General features: G+C 44.4%; 2 protein-coding genes across 2 annotated transcripts; both read right to left on the minus strand.

Annotated features, from left to right (window-relative positions):
• Positions 1–6,737, minus strand: rcc1 (regulator of chromosome condensation 1). Its single transcript, XM_030782143.1, has 10 exons — positions 6,662–6,737; positions 5,401–5,490; positions 4,946–5,133; positions 4,462–4,641; positions 4,264–4,360; positions 3,921–4,043; positions 3,326–3,472; positions 3,111–3,230; positions 914–1,066; positions 1–789 (listed from the first exon to the last, which is right to left on the minus strand). The coding sequence occupies exons 2-10, from the start codon at positions 5,474–5,476 to the stop codon at positions 614–616; spliced, it is 1,260 nt and encodes a 419-aa protein (XP_030638003.1). The 5' UTR covers positions 5,477–5,490; positions 6,662–6,737; the 3' UTR covers positions 1–613.
• A 2,029-nt stretch (positions 6,738–8,766) lies between these two features.
• Positions 8,767–24,982, minus strand: phactr4b (phosphatase and actin regulator 4b). The gene is made up of 14 exons (XM_030781913.1): positions 24,928–24,982; positions 18,933–19,103; positions 18,424–18,504; positions 17,102–17,563; positions 15,811–16,227; positions 14,301–14,432; positions 12,514–13,045; positions 12,037–12,317; positions 10,966–11,146; positions 10,573–10,628; positions 9,951–10,012; positions 9,640–9,777; positions 9,407–9,483; positions 8,767–9,295 (listed from the first exon to the last, which is right to left on the minus strand). The coding sequence occupies exons 1-14, from the start codon at positions 24,980–24,982 to the stop codon at positions 9,280–9,282; spliced, it is 2,661 nt and encodes an 886-aa protein (XP_030637773.1). The 3' UTR covers positions 8,767–9,279.
• Positions 24,983–25,222: the final 240 nt, after the last annotated feature.

Here is a 25,222-nt window from a genome sequence, read left to right on the forward strand (position 1 = left end):
TTAATTTTTTTTATTAAATTCCCCACCGAACAGCAATAATGACATTACAGACGCAATGAAGTTATGCCAATTCTTATTTTTCACGTAAACCATGAAATCATGCCAAATAAAACATCCTTTGTCTTGTACACAGATGATAAACTGCACTTACAGGCATACTTTTTTATTGCTTGAGCAAATTGCAAAGTTTTTAAAATACTGTAATGGGGATTTATCTAAAAGGTCTTTTTAAATCACTTTCCAATACATACATACATACAAGATTCATTCACACACCAACTGACATCCCCAAAAGGCATTCTAAAAGATACTCAATTTTAAGGAATTAAGAAAATGAAACACAAAACAAGGCTTAAAAAAATAGTTTCTCTCTTGGATCATGATCTACTGGAATATAATCCAGCGAAAGGTGAGACTCCCCTGAACACAGGAGCTCTTCAGTAGGGACACATCCTCCTTTTTCCCCCGCTCACAAGCTGTCATCTCCATTCTCAAGGCTAGCACGGTTCAGCACAGGCAGTCTCCACCAACTTAAAACCCCCCCCTCCCCTGATGAACACATTGTTTATAGTCGATGCAGTTCTTCCACTGCTCTGCTCTTGATCCAGCATCATCAACTCTCCTGTTTGTCTTTGACCAGCAGGACTGTGTGCTGCCCCCCGCTGGACACTGACAGAACTGCGCGATTTTCCAGCTGCTTGCCAGTCATCTCCACAGGGCTCCATTCATCATCCTCTTCTCCTGTGCCCAGCTGCAGGTTGGTGCCCATGCCCCAGGCAAACACAGAGCCTAAGAGACAGTCACAGATGTTTAGGCAATTACCAGCCGCCATGACAACACAGAGCCTCATGAGGACTGATGTCAAGTTTATTGGGCTGAAAAAAAGAGAGGGTTCTTTCATCAGGATGCTTACCTTCTTTGGTGACAGCAAAACTAACAGATGCCCCACAAGCAACCACCTGAGCTCCACTGATCCCTCCAACCGGCGTGGGCTCACTCTTCTCCTCTGCCCCCTGTCCCAGACCAAGTCTCCCATACTCTGCTCGTCCTAGACTGTACACCATGCCTGTGGACAAGGAGGAAAATATTAAACAATCCTACAAAACTAATGAAGGACGACCACCGAGTCTGACTGGAGCAGCTTCAGTGAGCGAGCGGAGCTGTGTTTTTCGAAGGTAAGGCAGCAGATATTGACGACGTTGCGATAAACGTCACAATCCTCTACACTGAAGTTGCAAAAACACCACAAGCTTCTGATCTATTTCTACAATGATACGAATGCCCAGTTTCCCCCAGTTACACTGAAAATGCCCGAATAATGCGCTCTGTTGCAGTGATATACAGTTAAACTACAATGAGAATTTATTTATGCAGTGATAGCTACATCGAGTAACGTTGGCGCCAGTGCAACTGGAATGTACTGTGAACATTACTCGCCTGCATGAGTTGGGGTTTTTACATGTTATAAGGAGTGTTGTGCAAGTTGTACTGAAAATTAGTAATTAGCTACAGTGCCTAGTTACTTCTTTCGAAAGTAACTGAATTACGTTACAAATTACTGCACATAAAAGTAATTAGTTACTAGGCAAAGTAAGTTTTGCGTTATTTCTATATGTTTGCTTCAATTCTCTTATTAAAACATACCAAGCAAATCAAGCCTTGGCTGTTTGGATGGAGTGGCTCCATGGCAGTGGACTTGTTAGGTCCAATCATTTGGAGCTACAGCCCTAAATATCTGAAGCCTAGCCCAGACCTTGACTTGCAGCGTCTGAAGGAGGGGGGGGAGTGTACAAAAAGTTGGATGATGCACGCACCCAGATGACTTAGCCCCTGATCATTTCAGTAGCTAGAAATGCCCCTGCTTCTCGGTCAGCGGCGCCAGCACTGGGGGTATTTGTGCGATTAGCTTTGTGGAAGCCTGTTGTTTTAACGGGTGCTTCAGATTTACTGTTCTTTGATGTGGATAAAGTTCTCACACCTGCACATAGACCACAACTCACAAGTATAGTTTTGTCCTTGATCTCGAGGAGGGAAAAATAATGTCCATATTTCCAGGACAGCAAGCTCACATTGCCTGTATTGTTGGCTATTGTGTGGGCTGATGCTGATTGATTGATTCACTCATTCATTGCGCCACCTAAGGTCGTTCGACGTTGGATCATAGACAGGAAATTGGGGGAAGAGGCAGCATTTGTCTGCTATGGTCTGCAGTTGTCCATTAATATTTTCACGCAAGACTAAAGTAAAGAGTAACGAGTCCATTTAAATCTCAGTAATTATAACTGCATTATTTAATTTGTGAATGTAATTAGTAACATTACTCGTTACTGCCAAAAGTAGTGGAATTACAGTAACGAGTTATTTCCAACACTGGTCACAGGCAGCCGACGGTCATAATAACGTAAGCTAATGTTGAGTCTCACCGAGTAAATTTGAACGCGATAACGAATGTCAACAATTTCATTTTTTGATCCATAATTCAGCTTGCTGACCAGCAAAATAAATTGATAGGCTGTAACCAGTGAGTGCGTCTTCAGTGTAGTCTGTGCAGTTTGAGAGGAACATAAGCCGTCTCGCTGGAGAGCACGCTGAGCAATTCCGCTCTCTGCACCCCAATCTGGTGCTGCTGAATTGGAACTACTAATCGAGACTCAAATTTCAGTACAAATTTAAGTTTTAGTAGCTTTATTTATTTTTACTTTATTTACTTTATAAAACTTTGGGGAGCTGTTTAGTTTATTTACTTAATAAAATTTTTGGTTAACTTTACAAGAAATGCTGCTGGGAGCTCCCTGCACTTTTTGTTTTAATATAATGTTGAAAAGTTTCTCTTTTAATTAAACGTGCACTCAAAGGCATTTCAACGACGTTTTGTGTTGGAGTGTTTGTTATTCTAAATTTTGACACCAAGATTTTTATTTTTACTGCAAATGTGTATTGGTTCCAAATAACGGTTATCAGTCTCCTTGATTACTAATAAACGGTATCGGCCCTGAAAAAAAAACATATCGGTCGACCCCTAAATGAACGATTTGGATTATACAATCGACTTCAAACGCTAACAAGAGCGTTCGACTTCCTCAAACAGATTAGGATTATCCAGAGCTTACCTTCCGAGTCCAGGCAGACTGTGTGATGTTGTCCTCCAGAGAAGCAGACCCAGGAGGTGGTGGAGTTTTTGAAGGCTGTGAGTTTTACAGGGGCAAAGCAGGTGTTTGTGCCCTGGGTTCCTGGAAACCAGAACAGCCAGACATATAAATCAAAGACGAATCATAAGGCTCTGAACTTTTCAGTCCAGTGCCCTACCAGCAGTAAGGAAACGTACCTAACTGGTGGTAGTTGGAGAGGCCGAAGCCGTAGACGTGTCCGTCTTTGGAGACGGCGAAGGTAAAGTACGCCCCACAAAAGACGTCTGTGAAGATGACCTTGCCTCGCGGCCGCACCATCACCATCTGTGGCTCCAGCAGCCTCACTGCGTGAGCCACAAAGAGAAAAAACACTGTCATATTCAGTCAAGTCCACAGGGCACTTTCACATAACTGGCTTGATTCACCTACACATGGCCAGTGTTGAAACTGACCACGTACAACTGGCATGATTCACCTATACATGGCCAGCGTTGAAACTGACCACATACAACTGGCATGATTCACGTATACATGGCCAGCGTTGAAACTGACCACATACAACTGGCATGATTCACGTATACATGGCCAGCGTTGAAACTGACCACGTACAACTGGCATGATTCACCTATACACGGCCAGTGTTGAAACTGACCACGTACAACTGGCATGATTCACCTATACACGGCCAGTGTTGAAACTGACCACATACAGCTTCTTGGTGAGTTTCAATACAAATGTGACAAACAGGCAGGCGACCAGACTTGTGTTTGTCTATGCAAGTCAAATACATACTCAGTCCTTTCCGGCCTCCTCGGTTGGCAAAACGCTCTGGTACTCTTCCCAGCTGCCCTTGCTCTCCACAGCCAGATGTGTAGAGATCTCCATTTAGAGTCAGCATCACCAAATGATCATTCCCTGTGGTTAGAGACAAACTATGTGATTTCATTTTAACTTAGGAGAAGGTCGTTATTGTACTGAAAGTTCCATTGAAAACTATATTCCAGTTAAACACTGGTTGTTGTAGTCATTTCTGAATATGCTTTGGATATATGAAGTAGTAGTGCTGATACTCATTGTGAAACTGATGATTTAATGGCATGGGATACCGTGTGATTTGCATTACATGTAAACTTACCTGAAGCGATTTTAACCACTGGCTCATCTATGGGGACTTTTGTAGGTACAGTACATTTCTTCATGGGTTCAAGAAGTCCAATGACCCCGTTGTTATCCTGAAATCAAACCATAGTCACAAAGCATTCTATGATAATATACAACTATACAAATATATCAACTCTACTAACACTGGACAGAGGACCAATGTTAAACCAACCCTGAAGGAGCCCCAAATGTAGACAGTGCCATCCTCAGTTAGTGCAGCTGTATGGCTGTCCCCAGCAGACACCTGCACCACCTTCTCCGCCAGCTCCACCTTCCCGGGGGCCATCTCTGAACCTTCCTCTGACGTGTCCCGTCCCAGGGCACCTTCATCATTGCAGCCAAATGTATAGATCTGCAGAGGGAAACAGGCACTTATCAAGCTTAGTTTCAAGGCAAGCAAAGCCTTAAGGTTTTGTTTTCCCCCAGCAAAGCATTAAGGTTCTGGTGCATTACATCAGTCATCTCTGTTAAATGTTAATCAGATATTTGTGCTATTGCCATACTGTGACATGCAGAACTTTCCACTATTGCAAAAGCACTACACTGTAGCATAGAGGCTGGCACAAAGTCGGCTGTCTGTATCATTCGGGTATCTTCAGTTATGGAGAACACCGCAATAAGAGAGTTAAATAGGATAGACTGTGGCTTGGGCTTACATTTCCCGTGTCACTGAGGCAGACTGTGTGCATGCCTCCAGCCACCGCCTGCACCACGCCTTCAGGGAGTGTCACAAGGGCCGGCTTCTTTCTCTCCAGGATATCCTCTCCCAAGCCCAACTGGCCAACATCCCCCTGTCCCAACACCAACACCAACCCCTTCTCCTGCCCATGACTCCTGTGGGATACTGAAGACAAAACAGAGACATGCAGTTGTTCTGCTATGATATACCGACTTTATTTATGCATATTCAAATCCTGCTGAGCTGCTGTGTTTCCAATTCATTTCATAATGTGCCCTTTTTATTCATACTCTGTATATGAAAAGTAAGGAAAATGTAACAAACAAACAAACATCTTGTGCATGATATCAACAGGAAACTTAAGATCAAAGAATTTGCAGTGGGTTAAGGAAAACATTGGGAGGATCTCTTGGGTGGACCAACACGACTTACCTTTGACTTTTTTTGCAGCGTTTGAATCCTCAGCCTTATTTTCGATTTGTCTCTTTGCAGCCTTTTTCCCTGGCATGACGGCTCTTGTTTCTAGAGAACACGAATACACGAAGATAACAACGGCAAACAGAAATTAAGCGGTGGCTGAAATGTCGTCAAATTTAGTCCTGAAACACTGTCCAGTTTAATCTTGGCGGCTGAAGTGATAGATAAGAAAGCATTCACTTGGAGGAAAAAAAGTACAGAAAGTAACTTAAGCGTTGGAAACTAAAAAATGCCCTTTAAAAATAGCAACGCCCCAAACCTACAACGCTAATTTAGACAAGTGTTGTCAATTAAGAAAACCACGAGGTAACCTGAACAATGTTATTTTCGCAAAAAAGGCCTCAGTCTCTATCGGATTTCGCCTGATACACGGGAGTCGACAGAAATGTACGTCATGGTTCATCCATAGGGATATAGTCTAAATGCAACAGCTTCAGAAACGCCTTTCAGTTTCTATTGAATTTTTCCCATTTTACTGACGCTCTTATCCAGAACGATTTTAACAAAAAGTGCCCTCAAAATGAGGAGAAAATGCAACTTCAGTCTAGGACTATAAAAGTGTTTTGAACGGACAGCTGCATTGTGTTACAGCAGAAGTTGAACAGTTGTTGAGCAAACTCACAACCTCAAGTTCAATATGGCACTGCGTGAGCACAGCTGTTGCACGTGAGACACGATATTAACACCACTACTATCCTGAGATATGACTGACAGACACGTATGCACATAACAAAATTGTTCAAACAAACACTGGTGTCTTCTTTCACCATATGGCTCTTTCAGTGTATTACAAAATAAAAATTACTTCATAGCATGGCGACAGGACACCAAATCTGTTTCCTAGTTCAAAGTATCTACAGAGCCGGCCCCGCTAAATTTTTAAACAGACCACTGCGAGTCGAGGAGGGTATGCACAGCACATTTGTTCGAGTATCACTCGAACACTTAGCATGCAAACAAAGTAACCCGTAAAATCTGTAGGGATGTACACTCAGTTCTCAAAATGTCTAACCTTACTGAACATATCAGTTTCTAGACACATGTCCTACCTGCGTTAATTAGTAATAGGCTGGTTAATTTATGAGCTAATGCAGCTAGCCAACTCACAGGGTTTTAAGGCATTGTAGCGTATACCCAAAGGTCATAATCCTAACCATTCGGCATATGAACTGCCTAGTTTTCAAAATTATTTGTGTTGCTTAGAGAAATTACTTACCTTGAGTTTGGGCTGTTTCAAAAGAAAGAGTTACTTTCAGGAAACAGTGTGAAAGACCGTCTAACAAGATAGCAAATTTCGCCTTCAATGAACGCACGCCTCATAGTGGTAGAGCTCTCCTTCTTCAGTCTCTTCATGATAGGCGGGCAATAAGTAAAGCACAAATACCGCCATCTACTGCATGGGAGCCTTTGGGAACATACTAAGTAGGTGCTAGTGGCGTAGTTATTAACCCGAAAAGTGGGTTAAAATCACACAATAATTCGGTACTGTCTCCCCGTCCCAGACCATGGGTTAAGAGGACTTAAGATAACAACTGTAATAAAGGGAGCATAGAGATAGAACCCAAATACCCTATAAGCACTGAAATTGTATTGATCCAGACAAAACAGTGGTCTGACCTCATCACGCACATTTTCTCCCGCCCCAGATCATGGGTTGAGAGGGCTTAGTACAACATCTGTAATAAAGGGACCATAGAGATAGAACCTAAATATCCAATATGCACTGAAGTTGTATTAATTCTGATAAAACGGTGGTCTGACTTGATCACATATGCATAATGAGTACACTATGACATAAATGGACTCGTGCAAAAAGCCACAAGTGAATCTATCACTGTACCGTCTTGAAGAGTGTAGACTTTAAATGTTCAACACAGCTATTAGTTTCAAAATATTTTTTCGATTAAGACAGTAAATCATCCTTGAATAAGAATGTACAAAAAAACACTTATATTCTGCTTTCATTTATCATTTCTTGATCAGTCGTTTCATGTATACGCCTTCTGATAGGAAACCATAACCATTTCTTTTCTACATATCTACTCATTTTCACTCAGAAAGGGAATACTTTTCTTTTTTCTTATTTGATAAGAGAAACATCCAGAAAAAAAGTGTTTTGAGAGCTTTTTAATTAAGATTTTAAAGGTGACTGTTTACATCTAAACAGAGGAAATTACTGCCCATCTCTAAAATGTTGTTTCATAATTAAAAACAAAGAGCGAAAACAGACAACTATCTTAAAATGAAATAGGTACATTCTAATATTCCCACTATTGTGTGGAATCATACACTAATATTTGTGCTTAAAAAAATAGCAACCTATATCACTTTTATTATATTTAAAATATGTTTCAAAATAAAAGGAAGACAAAATATACACAACAGTCAGTTGAATCTACAGAATGGATCTATACAGCAGAGCGCTCTGTCTTCCACTGGCCATCAACAATATATGATAAGACAGTTTTTTTAAAATAAAACTCTCCTGCCAAAACAATTTCCCTGTTTACCGTCTCTCTATCAAAAGGTGTTTATTTAGGTATAGTGTTGCATCAGTATGACCTGATCCACAATCCATTACAATGTATAATAAATAATTTGACAGTTCATAAGTTATGCAGCCATGTTCTCCCCCCGAAGTAAGACGCACATATTTATTCTGAGCGAAATTGTCTGACCTTAAAACAAACAAACAAACAAACAAAAAAGAATGAAAATGACCCATATTTCAATTAAAATTTTTTTTTTTTTTAAAAGAATGAGACACACCGGTTCAATATCTGTGTTGGTTAATGCGCTGAAATTTGGGTCTAAAACCGTGATATGCCTACATTCTATTAATAGCCAGTAAATAACTGTATGGCTAATACGAGAAGTAAACACACAAACAGGTACTCTTTCTCCTCCTCTGCCCTCAACAGCAGCAGCTAAAAAAACCAAAAAACAAAAGTGAGATTGAGCCCTTGAGGACAGGCAAAACGGAGGAACGGTGGGCGAGAGCAAAGGCGATCAGATCAGATGTTCAGTTTCAACACTGTAAAAACTTTGTGCATTACAGTTTCTAACGTTTTTAAACTTTCCAAATAAGCAGTCTAAGAAAACTTACAGCAATCTATAAACACTTACACAAATACACAATATTCACAGAGCTTGTCGATCCACACACAAAAAAAAAAACGTTGTAGTTTCCCGTAATGAATTCTTTCCTCTTTCCTGTTGCTCAGTAACTAACACTTATTATTATTGTATTTATTATTGTCACCTTTGTTATTATTACTATTATTGTTAAGTCTTATTACATTTCCCTGAAAGGAAATAAACTGTGCCATATGAAGTGTAAGAAGAGGGGAAAAAAAAAAAGGCAACCCTGGACACTCCCCACCATACAGAGGAGAGAGAGCAGAGGCAAGTCCGCTTATGGGATCGGTCCCTGAGGGGTGCCACACATGATGTCTCCTGTTAGCCCAGTGGCACTTTGCACACTCCTCATCAAACTCTTTGCCACCTTTCCAGTCTTGGCACATGGCTTCCCCCTAGTGTCTGGGAGAAATACTGCATCTGTCTCCCAGAGCTCATCCCCCACGTAGACACATAATATTTACAGCTGTGAGTAGATGTCTTGAGGAATGGTTCGTTTTCTTCATTGTTTTAGGCTTCCCTGTTCATCTGCACACACAGTACATTCAGTAACATTTAGAAGGCAGTCTTTTCTTTTTTCTTTTTTGTTTTTTTGTGGGAGCACCAAGACCCTAAAGTTCCTCGGCAGAAACGAAAACGCCTCTCTATCTCTGCCAGCCAGTGCACAAGTGCTTCGCCTTCAAGCCGTGGAGGACGCTAGGGCCGGTGAAATCTAAGAAGAGAGATCATGCAACAAAATCATGTAAAAACTCACGCGCCAAAAGCAAACAAAGAAAATTCTATTTCTGTTGGTTTTTTCCCCCACATGAATGTGGCAGTGTACCTTGTGTAGATTCTACTCTCTTCGTGAACTTCCATCTCAGTACTTTTGAATTCGTTCAGTTCCTTGCGGATTGCGGCCTGGTAGAGCAGATGAGAGAACACAGTTAAGAGTGAGAGAAGTGGAAAGGGGATGGGAAGACTAAATAGCTGCGTTGAAGTAATGCATTTTCAGCCACAGTGCTCCTTTACAGCTGCTGAACTCTTTAACAACAGAGAGAAATCTGTGATTCTGACCTTGTCGGCAGGCGTGAGTTTGGTCCATGGTTTGTCAGCGCGACGGTCGTAGTCTTGAGCATGGGTGACCTCGACGTACTCGTGGAATCGCAGGATCTTCCTGGCCTGCAGCTCCGCCACAGTAGGCCTTTGACTCAGCTGCGGAGGAGACAAACATTTATTTACCGAGCAACTGGTCACATACCCAAAGCCACAGTCGTAACCGTATTTCACAGGTACCACCTTCACATTACTACTGCAAAGGAAATCTTTCACAGACGCATACTAAATTACAACCATGCTTCCATCTGTGTATAGAGACTTCTTCTTACTTTTCTGGTGAGTCTACGCTTGATCTCCCGGACCTCTGCCTGTCGGTCAGCTTCATTCTTAGCTGCAGAAATGCAAGTTCAACATGTGATTGATTCAAATAACAGTATTCAAGCAAATCTAAGCACGCTACGCAAAATAAATACAGGTGTTGTGAAATTTTAATGTATTTCCTCTCGGCGTCCTCATTTTTGGTGAAAGACGAGAGTAGCCTTGTTTATAGGGATTACATAACAAAGAGCTACGCTGGGATCAGACAAGAAGAAACACCAGAGCGGATTTGACCATTTCAGCAAACATGGGAAAATCTTGGCTAGAATCGCTCCGCTCTGGACACAGTGAGAGAAAGTGGAATAGAGAATAAGGGAAAAAAAAAAATCAGAGACAGAAACTGGCAGATGTTAAAAAAAAAAAAGAAAAAAGAAAAAAAGAAAGAAATCAGGAGAGAAAACTTGGACCAACTCCTAGGAGAGAGGGGTGAGCTTACAGAGGTATGTGCACATAGACACTAGAGACCAAAACAAACAGTGAGGAGGGGGCCCCATTGCCAAGGAAACAGGGAACCAGTGAGGGTAGAAATGGAGAGCGCGAGAGAGGAAGAGAGGAAAGATAAACCAGACTTACGCTGTAGGATATTTCTCTGTTCCAGCTCTTCAGCAGTTGGCCTCTGACTCAGTCGTCTACAGAAAACAAACCCCCAATATTATTACTGTTACACTCCCTCTTCAGTTCGGTTATGTAATGTCAGCATACGGCTGTGTGTTTACGCTCCTGTTTTTCATCTGTTCACAAATATGAATCAAAATACATGTGTTTGAGAATGCAACAGGAGATAAACAAGCCCCAATCAAATCTAGTAAATATAGCAGAAGGAGTCTGTCTGTTACTCTGTACAATTTCAATTAAGAACTGTGTGTGTGTGTGTGTGTGTGTGTATGAGTGTGTGTGTGAGTGCGTATGAGTGTGTGTGTGAGTGTGTATGAATGTGTGTGTGTTGTTTAGTACAGAAGCCATTACCGTGTGAGTGCTGTGCCGATCTGTGTGCGGATGGCCTCCCACTGCTCTTTGCTCTGCCAAGACAGGCCTGTGTGTTCGACCCTGGCCTGTCTCTCTGGAGCCTGCCTGTCTGGGGCAGAGGGCCTGCTGCTCAGCTTCAGAGCCAGAGTGTCCTTCCTCTTCACCCTGCTGGCCAGAGCACCTGGACCAAACACACACAGACACATCAGTGCCAGGCAGTGGCATACACACCCTGGTACATATAAACGTTTGCATTGCAGCAAAGAACTCTGGTGCATGCGCATGTGTGCGCACACACACACACACACACACACACACACACACACAAACACACACACACACACACATTTAGAGATAGCTCAGTTCAAAGACACTGAAAAAATGAAGTCAAGGATCATAATTATAAAACCAGTTCAACAAATAACATTGCACAGACAACTCAGACACAGACATAAACTCATGCACATCTGTCCTGAAATGAACTGTTCTATCTAGTATCCCTCATTATACAGTTCCTCAGAATGCTGCAGAAAGTTCCATTGAATTGGATGGGCCATCCCAGCGTTTGGAGGTTCAATATTTCTTGATAATGACTGCTGAAAAAAATTAATGACGGCTGCCATTGGCAGCGGGTTTTGTGCTTCTGATTCATATCATCTTTCATATCATTCTGCAAGTAGTATGTTCACTCATTGTAACAGAAATTCATGGTAACCTGTAACAAGTTGACTAGTCTGCAGGTAGCCTAACACCTGCAACTTTAAAGTTCTATTTGATAGAAGGACTATTTTTCTCAGCGGAAGCCACGAAACGGCAAAAAAAATCATAAAAATGAAATATTATGTGAAGTTTCTTTTATCATGTTGGCAAGTAACCGTAGAATAAGCGGGGTAAATCCCATCGGGATGATGCAAGACCCCTCCGCTGCGCGTCGGGTCCTGTTCGTCCTATCGAGATTTTTTTTTACAATAATGACTGGCAGACTATACATTATCCATTACATATGGGCTCATTTCATGTCTTGTATAATTTTAAACATGCATCATTTCACACTCAGGAAGAGATACATACTGGGGGGACACTCATCCTCATCCTCATCTGATTCTTCATCCTTGTAGAGTACAGGCCCGTCAGAATCGCTTTCTTCAGCATGCTGATCTTCCTCCTCCTCCTCCTCCTCCTCTTCCTCTTCTTCACTGCTGTCTGGACCTTCGGGAATGACGCTGACGTTCAGCTCCCCTACCAGGCACCTGCGGCTACGTGGTTCTAGTTCTGGCTGCGGAGGAGGCAGGTGATCGGGAAGGGGCTCCTCTTCCTCCTCCTCTTCTTCATCGGAATAGTCATCTTCATCTCTGAGTGGCAGAAAGAAGAGAAAACACTGACAATCCAACAGAAGACTGGATGAAGTACAGATAACAGCAAAATAACAAAATATTCTATGACCATTAACACTCCAGTCCTATCAGAAGCCCCAGTAAAAAAAAAAAAGTGTATTAACTACTGTCAGAGCAAAACAGTGTATTAACAGTGTATTAATCGTGCACTCACACTTTGAGGGGCTGAATAGTGACAGGCAGTGGACGCCCATGGGCATCACCCTGGCACTCTGGGGGCGTCTCAAACAGCAGCGAGTGGGCGCGTTGAGAGCTGTCCGGATGGGGCACCGCTGGGCCCGGGCTGCTCAGTGCCCGCTGGATCATGATGTGCAGGGGCACCGGAGCCTGGCGCCCGTGGGGCTCTTCGGGGGGGCTGGGAGGGTCAAAGTGAGCGGGTATTGGCTGAGGCAGGGGGTGAGGGTAGGAGTGCTGATGCAGTAAGTGGTGTGTGTGAGGTCTAGGTGGGGATGGAGGAATGTGCGTTGGGAGAGGGGGAGATGGGGGTGGAGGGGGCAGTGGGAAGCCCCCGGGGATGTTGGCCCGCTCTTCGGGAGACAGCATGGAAGCGATGGGGAGAGTTGGAATGGGTGTGGAGGTGTCCTCGGTGTTCCGTTTCGTCACTGGGGTCGTCCTCTTAGGGGGCATGGGTGGGGAGGGCTTGGCTGGCACTAGACTGGCGCCCACTCCAGCCTGTGTGAGTTCAGCTGTGGAAGGAAAGGGTGTGATCAATAAACGTGATGATCATAGGGAATTCCCATAAAAAATAGCTTGTAAAAATTCCTCTCACAAAATGATTCAGAGACCATGACTATAAAGTTTAAGATAAAGCTTAGATAAAGTTAAAGTTAAACCAACAACACTGCATTGATGTAGCTGGTCTGCATAATGCTACAGAAAAGCGTTTGTAAACATTGGCTGGATATTGAGGTGGTGCATACATTCAACCTCTTAGCATCTGGTACACCTTGTACTTCTGTACAGGATAACAATAAGCAGTTTACATTTACACTGCTCAATATATACGGCCAAACAATTTCTCTCTTTTTTTTTTTTTTTGAGTTCCTGCTTTGTGTTCTATTGTACCAGACTCTGAGAGCTCTATTTCTAATCACATGATACTGCATCGTTAAAATTCCCCATAACAAACACAGGGCGCAATCCAACTTTTTACATATGCACGTACATGAAAGTCCAGGCTTGAGACGGAACAGTCAGCATTCAGTTCACATGCTCAAGAAAGAAAATATTTTTCAAGTCATGTGACTGTGAAATTGAAGCATAGGGGAAGCCAATAATCACATGATGCAACGACACAGAGTGCAGACAGTACTGACAGGGGAAAAGTGGTTGATTGGGTTACACAGGGATAAACAGACTTTTCTAAACCATCTTACATACTTAGTGCCAAAGACAGACTCAAAGAGATTAATGCAATAGCAGCGCTGCATCCTCTTAAACTCTTAACTTGTTGACTACATACGGGTAAATCTCGCTCATCAAAATAAACAGATTTGAACTGAGCTCTCGGTGGAACGCTTCAGTTCAAACCCTAATCTTTTGACCCGTGCGTTTTTCAGCATGCCATGGGGTAGACTCTGCTTTCTCTAACCCAATTTCTTGCTTCAGAGCAGATGCAGTTTAGGAGCCAGCTGGTGTTTCGCTGAAACTGTTCAGAGAGCGGTGGGTGAGTCTCTGCTCCGGGCCGCTAACGGGTCAACGTTATGAGTTATTCTAAAAGCGTTGAAATGGAGCTCTCTGCTCGTTCGGACATTTTGGAGTCACACACGTGCAGTTTCAAAGGAAGGCGGGCACTCTGGCCACTGCATGTTGGTCCGGCACCCAGGTCAGCATGCGGTGGCGGTGACGATGAAGAGGAGGAGGAGGATGCACTGAGCAGATGAAGGACAGAAAAGACAAAAGGGTTCCGCTGCTTTGGCGACAGGTGCAGTTCGCCTTTACCTGAGCGCACACCTCCTGCCCGCCGGCACAGGTAGACAGGCAGGGACAGATAGACGTCGTAATCGCCCTCACGCTTCCAGCAGGACCAGTAGAGGGGGAAGTTTGCATTGTCACCCCCGTGCAGGGTGGACGCTGTCAGGGACAAGACAGAGACCCAACAGGATCTGGGCACTTAACACAAAGCCACTTATTCTGAGGGTTTTCACACATCCCTAAACAAACGCCCAAACTTTGTAAATGTAAGGATGCCTTTTTTTTTTTTTTATTAAAACTAATTATGAGCGACATTTCGAAGTTCAAGAGCCAAATGGACGCTGTAAAATGAAAACATTTCATCAACATTATTAGAAAAGTCTATTTAACAAATCTCTAATTAAACCAAAATCCTCATCACAGTATATGATTCCCAACACAATACAGATTTACCGACAATATGTTCGGTACACATTTGCGTATGTCCTCGTAAGCATAGCAGTTTGTCAAACGCGCAGGGGTTGTTAAGCTGCTTTGTTACTGTGTGTCTTTGGACTGCAGGGGGTAGTGCTGAGTCACGTCCCCTCTTCTCAGCAGACTGTACTGAAAACCAGCCATCTCAGACCGGCATGAGTCAAAATCAAACAATACAAAACCGTTCACATTCTCATCTTCCTGAGCCATCATGATCAGATGGGGGGGGGATATTCCCCATTGCACTGCATAAGGATCTCACGCCTGCTCAGATATGAACACTCTAACCCCTCTGACAGGGGCGTGACGAGCTCGACAGAAAGAGGGCTGATTTTACGTCTTTAGCCAAAAACAGCATCAGAGATCACATAGCTCCACGTGCAAGTAAACACATAACACCCCATTAAATATGGGCCACATACAAAGGCTACGCTCCATGGAAGTCTAACACACGCTGTTGTCATTAAAAAGTGTGTCGGATGGTTTTAGACGTGTTATCCATGCCAAAGGATGACTACATATTACTCATAGATGCGTTGACAGGGATGTGAATAAGTTTAATCATAGTGTGATGTGACGACGGCGTCAGTCAGTCAATAGTAAATATTTAGACTCATCAGAGATAATGAATGCATATTGAGGCAGTGTGCATTGTCCTTAGCACTGAGTCCACAAAAAAAAAGGCTCAAAGAGAATAGAAAGCATATGAGCATAAAGCACACGTCTCAGCTGAGGAACTCACAGTCATCTAAACAACAACAACAACAACAACAGCAGCACTGCAGCAGAAGGCTGTCTGCCGAGCACTCAACCATCAGAGTCCTAAGAGAGAAGAATACCATAAAGGATCTATGTTTTTTTTTTTAAGTGGACTTAAAGGCGTAGCTTCATTGCCAGGATGAGATTAATTTGATTAAGGGATAAATCATGAGAGGCGTGAACAGACGTGTGCGTGCGTGCGTGTGTGTGTGTGTGTAGAGCACTCCAGACCATGACAAGCATCTCTTCTGATGAAGTACAGTACACTATTTCATAATGAGGGCACACAGTCATGTATACTTACTCAGCATGGTGGGGTTGTTAGTGCGGTTGACTGGTTTGGGCGGGGGCAGGGGCGGCTGCTTGGCAGGATGGCTGGCAGTGCCTGTGGTTGATGAGGAAGAAGAGGGGGCTGAGGAAGTAGTGAGGGGCACTCCGCTGGGGAGGTGAGAGCTGCTCCCGGCAGAAGAGACAGTCAACGCGGGCTTCCCGGCCATGCTGACGGACGAGGACGAGGAAGAGCTTGAGGAGGCCGAGGAGGAGGAGGAGAAGGAGACGGGGAGGTGGTGGACGGGAGTTCGGGGGGAGCCCTCCGCGCCGGGCTCTGGGGTGGAGCTCATCAGCCACTTCGGGGGCAGGACGGACTGCTTGGGGGGCAACGGCTCCCTCAGGGTGTCCCGCAGAGTTTCGGGGTCGGGAATGACGTGGCCGCTGTCAGACTCTGTAGAGTGCCAAAAAAAAAAAAAAAAAAATTAACAAAACAAAAAAGGCGAAATACCCACTTAACACTATCAGTCTTCTCTGTTCTGATATGCATACCATATTCAAGTGTTCATACAGTCTTACTCATACACTTATGTTCACTCTGCCTTGCCTCTCACGTTTCCCACACATTTCCCAGTCTCCTCTTAATCAGCTTATCAGTTACTGTAGGAGATAACAAAATCTGGGCTCCCATAATTACATGTCCTACTCCAGCCTTTTCCCTCTCTCTTCCTCTGTTTCTCTCCACTCACTTATCTCACCCCATTCTTAAGAACCGATGTTTTAAGTTCAGGGTTATTTATTTACAGTTCGGTGTTTATCACATTGCAGGAACTAGCGGCCGGAGGAAAGGGTCAGGGAAGGGCAGGCAGTGAGCAAAGAGAGGCTAGCGGTGAGCTAACTGCGGAGACAAATTGCTTATTTCTTGGAGACAGTTCACATTTGTACTGTGTTAGGTCTAGGCACGGGACAATTAAATTGCCTTCAGAAAGAGAGGGTGCGTTCAAATTTCAAAGCAGTGGTTCTGCCAGAAGGACAGATTTGTCTCTAAAGGGAGGTATGTGACTAAATTGATGGTAGTCGGCCTAAAAAGGCTTGGGTTTAAAGCGACGCCACTGTGTTAATTAGGAGAGAAAGAGAAAAAGCTGAGCTGTTCCTGCCTGTTCCTAAATAAGACTCTTAGCTGGAACACAGCCCCAGGGAACGCAGCCGCTCTCCTCTCTGACTGGGCCAAGAGCAGAGGAGGAAGTGATGGAGGAAGAACGCTGCATAACAGAGGAAAAAGAAGAGAAAGAAAGAGGGGGGGGTGTGTGAAAGTTGACCGCGCTCACCTCGGCGGCCCCTGCCCTCTTCCGCAGACGAGTGGCGGGGGAGGGTGGGCTTCCATTCGGCCTCGGGGCGAGTCCTGCGCCCGTCCTCGGACGGGGCTTTGGTTAGGCCCGGCCTTTTGTCGGCGTCGGAGTGAGGTCTGCCTAAACGCCGTCCCTCCTCCTGCCAAGGGAGACTAGGCTTCCAGTCCTCTCCGGTCAAACGACCCCCTCCCCTCCCGCCGTCCCTGGCCTCCTCGTGGCTGGGACCTCGGGGCCCCAGAGCTCCACGACGTTCCCCGTCAGAGGGGGCACGACCGCGCCTTTCCTCGGGCTGGGGTAGCCAGGATGGGTTGACCCTGAATTCCGATTCAGACGGAGCCCTTCCCTGCTCCATCAATCGACCCCCACCGCTGCCGCCCCCAACAGGCAGGGTGTGGCCATTTTTCACATAGGACGGCTTGGAGCCATGCATCTCATCTCCCTCTGCGACAATCAATAAAGACAAGCCATGAATACGCAGTTATCAACATCTTTGAACATCTTTATGATAACATACCAGCGTGATGCACATATGTGTACACGACCGCTTCCAAAACGCAAGCCGAAAATGGCAGTTTTCTTTTTAAGCCAGACATTTTGTATTTGCAGGTGCTCTGTGTAAACCAGGAGAGATTGACAAGCCTAAGGCAGGTAGTGGCTGTTTATTCCTGTTTGGGAGGAAACAAGAGCAGCTTTCTTTTCTGATAAATGGGCCTCTACAGCATCAAGTCCGTCGAGCTTGACTTTCAAAGCTTTTTGCTGCAGGGCACTATTTGCTCCACTTTCCACAACTCAAGAAAAACGGCATGTCATTTCCTTCCCAAAATATGAAGTGAGGCGGACAAGAAAAAAAAAAAAAAAGCCATCAAATTGAATTTCCTCTCTTCACATACTCCAAAAACCTGCAAAATTGATCTCATCCCCTTGGACAGTTGTGGGTGGAGTTGATATGAAATCTGACCTTACCAAAACATCCCCACCTTTATGAAATGCCTACGCTCCACAGATATGAGAGTAAATGAGCAGAACCTCATTTGGACCGTTGTGCACTATTGCCCGCTCACAAAGGCCATATTTCCGCTGAGTAACCACTAGAGACAATCTCCACTGCTATGCATGCAGTGCACCTAGACCTGTTTATTAGGAAACAACTCTCAAGTTTGTTTTTAGGTTCATTTTTCTTTCCCGCTAGGTCATTCTCAAAACAAATGGCAGACTCTTTTTTTTTGGTGTGAGAAGAATGTAAATCAGGTAAAGCGCCTCGCCGCCCCTGTCTTTGGTTCACAGAGCAGTAATTCTCTTACCATTCTCGGGGAGCTCTCTCAGTACTCCCTGCTCTATCAGCTCTTGCCTTGGCCGTCTCATCGACATCTTTCTTTCCAGAACTGTAGGAAAAACACAGCACGTCAGCTAATTGGGCGCTGGGTGCCGTCAGCTATAACATACGGAAGGATGAATGACCGATGGACTTTTTCAGGGCACAGACCAAAAAAAAAAAAAAAAAAACCCAAAAAAACGAAAAAGGAAAAACACAAAACTGGTTGTATGATACTTAAACAATCCAGAGCTATAGGGCTACATATCTGCAAATCAGCCGGATATTATTTTAACACCAGGAACAATGCTGGGGCAGGCGTGACTGTGGAAATACTTAACAGCACGTTCTGCTGAGGAAAGGAAAGGCTACATTCATATGTCTAATAAATGGACCATGAAACAAAAAACAAAAAACTAAACAAAACATAAAAAGCCCAAAAACCACAATAACCCCACCAAAACCCAAAGTGAATACAAACACAGCAGCAACAAAGACCTTCTGAAGTTTCCTTAAACTTCTCACTGCTTTTCTTCTTCCTCCATTTCCAGGGTTTGAAGATCTTGCCCAGAGTGGAGAACTTGCCCTTTCGCTTTGGGGGAGGGGTGCCATCTCCCGGGTTACCCCCATCACTTCCCGTCGTATTGAGCTGGTGATCGGCGTCATCATCTAGACAACAGGTCAGAGACATGGGAAAGTTGGAGGGGTTACAAAGCGACCCGGCCTGTCTGGGATAACTAAAGTTAATCACAGAGAACTATGCTACGAAAACGAGTCAGTGGATTTGGGGTAGTCATGTGTCTAAACGCTTGGAGAATTTATGTAACCATGTTATATAAATTATCACCAGGTCACAGCAGATGAAATCATTACTCAGTCACACATGGATGAACAAATAAACAAACTAGCAAAACATAGTCCAGCCTATGAGCAGACATGGTATGTTTACTAAAATACCCCAGAGGCAGACAAACGTACGCACACACATGTGCACATGCATACATGCACAGGCTGACCTCAGTGAATAATACTACATCCTATATTCTACTAAATTTCAGAATGGAAATTCAAATCAGAACGGTTGTTATTTTAAACTCAGAACTGTGTGGTCTTTGGCAGAACGCACTCCCCCGCATAACGTTTGAAATGGGAGCTGGCTACCATCCACTACTTGTCAACATCAGGAATTCACACTCTTCTCACCCATTGGGGCTGTAACACCATGAAAAAGCACTCAAGTATCCATTCACTAGGCTACAGGCTTTTGAATGTCCATATTGACTGAATGTCCCTGTGTTCCATTTCACGCCTGCCATCGTTATATGTTTGGATGCAGAAAAAGCGGTGGATTTTAAGCTAGGTGTGAACACTGATTTGGATCCCCCAATGGGGAAGTCTTGTAACCTGTGACTTGACAAACACTCATCACATCAATATCAAAGGCTTTGAATTCTGCAAAGGAAAGAAAAAAAAAGAAATATATAAATGATCAATAAGACAAACTTTTTAACAACATATGAAAATGTCAGACTGAATCTGATGCCACCCTATACTAATACCACTATAACACCATGAATTGAATCTAAGGGCTCTCCAGACAAGCAGATGGGTTTCCAATGGCATAGGTTTAGTCAGCTGGGAATTTTGCCATGTTTGTTTGGAGGGAATGGGTTCTTGACAACAACGGTAGAAGCAAACAGATTTTTGACCACAATTTTAAATGACTAAATCACAATACACTGTTCGAACAGAGTCGTAAGGCGATGTAACAAAAATGACTACGACAAGCTGGTACCTTTAAAGGCCCTTCAGTAAAGCAAGCTAACTTCTGTTCATGACACAGCATTTACCAAGTAGCAGAAGTGTAGAGGCATAGCTTTCTGTCTAGCGAGCGGCGGATCTTCTGCCCACAAAGCTAGCCTATTAAATGTTCTCAGCCATATTTCACAGTATCCCAGCAGTAACGTTTTACACACCCAGCTCTGAAACTCTGCTCTCTCAAATGAGGCCAGCACCTGTACTTCCATCTGCCACAAACAGAGAGGCATGATACCCTTGTGAGAGCGTTGGTTTCCAGCAGTTAGAAAAGCTAATCTGAGAGTGTGATAATGACGAGACAGAACCTGACAAAACCTAAAAATATTTCTCTGGGAAAGGATGCTTAAATAAAGGCGGCAGTTAGTCCATGACTGAGAGGAAAGCTTTCTTCACAAACAAACAGTGTCTCCTACCAGAGACAGAGCACAAACTTTAATGAGATTTTCAGCTTAAGACTCCAAAAAGCCACACAGATTCCAAATGAAGGAAATTGGACTTGCTATCTCCCCCCGTTTCCTCTTTGGGGATGTCAGCAGGTGGAGGTTGGGGAGAATCGCTCCCAACTCCCGTTTCCTCTACCCGGATCTCAAAACAAACCCCCTACTACAGTACATCCTACGTCCTCTCCTCCAATAAACTTTCACATGCAGCGTTTCAATTAATTAGTCACTCAGAGAAGAGAATTTAATGACTTCTTTGACGCCCCAGCTCACAGGAGCAGAAGGAAGGAAAAAAAAAAAAAAAAGAGTGAGCCGCATGAGTGGGAGTGAGGCTGCAGCCTTTGCTGCTCTACCTGGGCTCCAGCTGCCATGGCGACGGACGGGGAAGCAGCAGGCCATGGGGGAGCTGTGGGGTGTGTTCACTAGCCCTCCTGCTCTGTGCCCAGGGTCAGGGAACTGCCGCGGGAAGCTGAGGAGGCGCACAAAAGGGAAAAAAAAGAAAAAAAAAAAAAAGAAAAAAAAAGAAGTGAACCAAAAAAAAAGTCCACCTGTAAGAGTCGCTAACAAGCTTTTACAGCCACAGGAAACGTTAGAGTTTGGCTATAGCATCACGTCCATACCGTATACCGCGTCTGAACGTCGAGGGTTTGAGCTGAAATGCATGTTAAACTTATACAGTTCAAATAAAAAGTGGAGATGTACTGGAGTCTATGCGGCTTCGGGGAGGAATATCAAACGCTCCGCTGAAAACCCGCAGCATTAACCGCTGGTCAAAGCATCCAAAAAGGAGACATCATTCAGGACAATATAATCCACATAAACACAGGCAATAATCCAATGGAGACAGCCTGGCGGCTTGCCAACCATCCATGACTGGGGTTTTGAGCGGGAGCAGACGGAAGTGTCGGTCCTCGCGTCTCTGGACATAAACCACCACCGAAAGCCGCGGTCTCCGAGTCTACCAAGCTCTTGATTTAACTGACTGTGACCTCGTAGCCCGTGCCCGACGAACCAATCCATCTACTACAGGAAGTGTGTTCTACGACGGCCCAACATCAGTCCTAACTCCAGGTTCGGTGAAAGAGGTGACAGAGATCCAGCTGATATAGTTGCAGAGCTGAGAAAGTGAGTGGATGTCCTCAGCCCAGGCTGTGTGTTGTGAAGATACCGTGAGAGGCTCTAACATACAGTACAACAGAGGGGGAAGGGGAGGGGGAGGGAGGGGGAGGGGGGGGGGGCGAGGCCTGGGAAACAGAGGGAGGAAACAACACTCCGCCCTGATCCTAACAGGGGGAGCAGAGGGGGAGAGAACACAGTGCACCTCCACCCATTATCCAAAACAGGAATAAGAGGGGAAAAAAAACCAAACTTAAAAAAACAAAACAAAACAAAACAAAACAAAAAAACCCCATTCCATAACCACTGCACATAAAACATAAAAAGACCACTATTTCTTTAATTCTACCGACACTAATGTCAAACGTGTTAAAAGATGTATAAAAAAATGCCGCAAAAATGACTCTTCTCATAGCTAGTCCTTTAACCCTGACGTCTCTGGTCATTAGACCCAACAGAGCTTCTTTAGTCTTGGACACACACTGGGGAGTCTTTTGTTCTCCTCTTACATAGAATTCCTCTTTCTCTGGGAGCAGCGGACTCACAGCCCCAGAGGATGCGGTATTGACCACTGGACCATAATGAGGGGAGTGTGATGGAGTAAATGGTTTTAATGCTCTTTCTCAGCACTATGGCCGCCTTGGAAAGTACCAGGCCAGACAGAAGGGCCCGGCCGTTCGCTCGGGTCAGGGAGTGGACTGAGATGAACTCAAAACCTTTCAAAACAAAAAACAAACAAAAAAAAAGAACAAAAAATACAAAACAAAAATGAAATACAAAAAAAAAAAAAAAATCCTTGCAGCCCCCCAACTGCACATAAAAGTAAATAAAAACCTATATTCTCCAAAAGACAATAACATGACCACATGATGACCAGACGTATCAAAGAAACAAAAATCAAACTTCCCTATTTTTTACCTGCCACATGATTTGTTCCCTCGTGTTCCATGACACGGAGCTAGGAGAATAGCGTATCGGTGTATGTTTGTGCATTAAGCAGATAATGAGTGCACCTGCCCATTCAAACACAAAACACGAGAGGATACATGCCGTGAACAAGAGAAATCAGGTGTGTGTGAGTAGATCTGTGCTTACAGTGGAAATCAGGTGTGTGTGTGTGTGTGTGAAACTCATAGACAAAAAGAAAAGAGAATGGGTAGCCGCTTTATTAAATCAACAGTAGAACACAGTGCCTTGAGCAGCTTGGGGGGGGGGGGGGGGGGGGCTTACATAAGAATCTGCCTCCACTGGGAGCAATCAGGAGGGACACCCCCTGCTCCTCCTCCACCTCCTCCCTCTCCTCTGCCTCCCTCCAGCCCTCGCTCTCCAAAACCATCAGTCCAAGCAGACAACTTCAAAACACAGCGCCAACCAGACAAACACGTCACTTCACCTCAAGCTCTTAAAGAAATAAGGCTAACCAAAAAGCAAGTCAGAGGTTAAAGTGGTGTCAGCCTTTGTAGTCTAGGTCTATGCTTTATTGCTGATGCGTCCACTGAGATGACATTTTGTTTCTTGGAGAAGCCACTGTAAATGAATCCAGCTCTAGCAGGGGCAACACAGGGGACAGCTCAGTAGGAAACAAAGAGGCCTGTATTGTGAAATGAAACCTAGTCATGGCATAGTGTTTGGCTGGACAATTTGGCAGACGTGTACTCTGTGCTTGATTGTTTCCTCCTTGCAGAAGTAGATCCTCCGTAGTGTGTGTGTGTGTTTGTTTTTCCCCCTCTCCTCTCATACCAATGACGTTTTATTCCCTCTGGACAAGAGGAAAAGAATCCACAGATCATTGTGCTTCATCTCCAAGGCTGTTGTCCATAAATAAACTATGTTTGAACTGAATGAGTGAGTGGAGAGGAATCGCACCGTATTAAGAGGAGTGATCAGACAGATAAGCTTTAAGAGAAGAGAGCAAAAAATCTAACTTGACACAGCTGTGTGATGCTCAAGTTCGGCACTGCACCATCACGCTGTACCATGTATGTACTGAATGTGGTTAGAAGAGAGACTGGTAGTCTGAACACTACACAAGGGCTCAGATTTTAAGAGCATTAAGTGCCTGACTGAAGTCTGCAGAGAAACTGTAAAAAAAAAAAAAAAAAAAAAAAAAGAAAGGCACTTTGATAGTATTTGAAACACTTGGGAGAAAGCACTGATGCAGGCATAACCAAACGTCTCAGAGAAAACAATAACTAATGCGCTGGCTTCACTTTAAGCGGGAATAATCAAAAAGTTCAGACTAGTCTAAACATAAACTGCGAAAAAATATGCGTCTAGATTTCAGTGATCCATCAGAGGCAAAACATCACAAAACCGATACTTCTTCTTGACTACTTCCATGTGTCGGAGCGAAGTACGCCGAGTGAAGATGGACACAAAGTCCAAATAAGAAACGAAACTGGCACTGCAACTACAGTCACGGTGAACACGCATAAACATCCCCCCCCCTCCCCCCACAAATACACAAGTACTCAATGTGGCTAACAGACACATTTGCAGAAACTCCACATCTCGGTGTTGGCAATTTGTGGCCATGAATTCTATTTGAAGTGATTTGAGTTCCGTTCTTGGAGTGAAAACCCTTGAAAATGCCAACGCTGGGGGTTTCAAAGCTCCAGAAATGAGACTATGTTGTAATGAAAAACATCAACTCTGCGGAATGGTCTGGAACGTAGCCAAAAGCAAACAGCGCAGACTGAGACAATCCTATTTTCAGTAATCCCTATGAGAAATGGTGTTTCAATATTTCACCGTTTGCTGCGACAACAATTGGCCATGGGCGTGACTCTTTGGTTTTGTACAACGGCTTGTCAAATGAGATGGCTTCACACACGCCGAGAACGCTGGCAAGGACAAGCTTGGTTTCTCTGCCCACCGATCCTTGTCCTCTAACACTCTGGTTTTTGAGGGAAGGAAAAAAAAAAGAGAGAGAGAGAGCAAGAGAACACTACGAGGAAAGTCAGAGCGTGTACTTGTTACTCCTTAGTGCAGCCTCTCTCGTTCTTCTGTCAGCTCTCTCCTCTGTGAGAATAAAGAATTCCTGAGGCTACATCAAAGCTAGCCTCTGAAGTGCTGAGGTGAAGCTGAGATAAGCTATCACGTGCCTTTGAGCGACTCACCGGAGTGTGGCTTGGGGTCCTGAGGTGCAATCTCCAGACGCAGAGTCTGTCCCATGCTCCTGCCCCCTCAGGGCCTCTGTGTGCAGCTCCGTCCAGAAACTCAAACACCTTGCTGGGGATTACGGGCAGCTCACCTGCCGTTCTGTTGGGCTGCCTGGTTCTCCTCAGCCCCTTTAAGAGGGCCCCTTTCCTGTCTGCCAACGTCTCTCTCTCTCTCTCTCTCTCTCTCTCTCTCTCTCTCACGCTCTCTCTCCCGCCTGCACAATGATCTCTACCCCTTTCTCTCTTTGAGTGT

Source organism: Chanos chanos, chromosome 8 (assembly GCF_902362185.1).
Source record: "Chanos chanos chromosome 8, fChaCha1.1, whole genome shotgun sequence".
Lineage (NCBI taxonomy): Eukaryota > Metazoa > Chordata > Actinopteri > Gonorynchiformes > Chanidae > Chanos > Chanos chanos.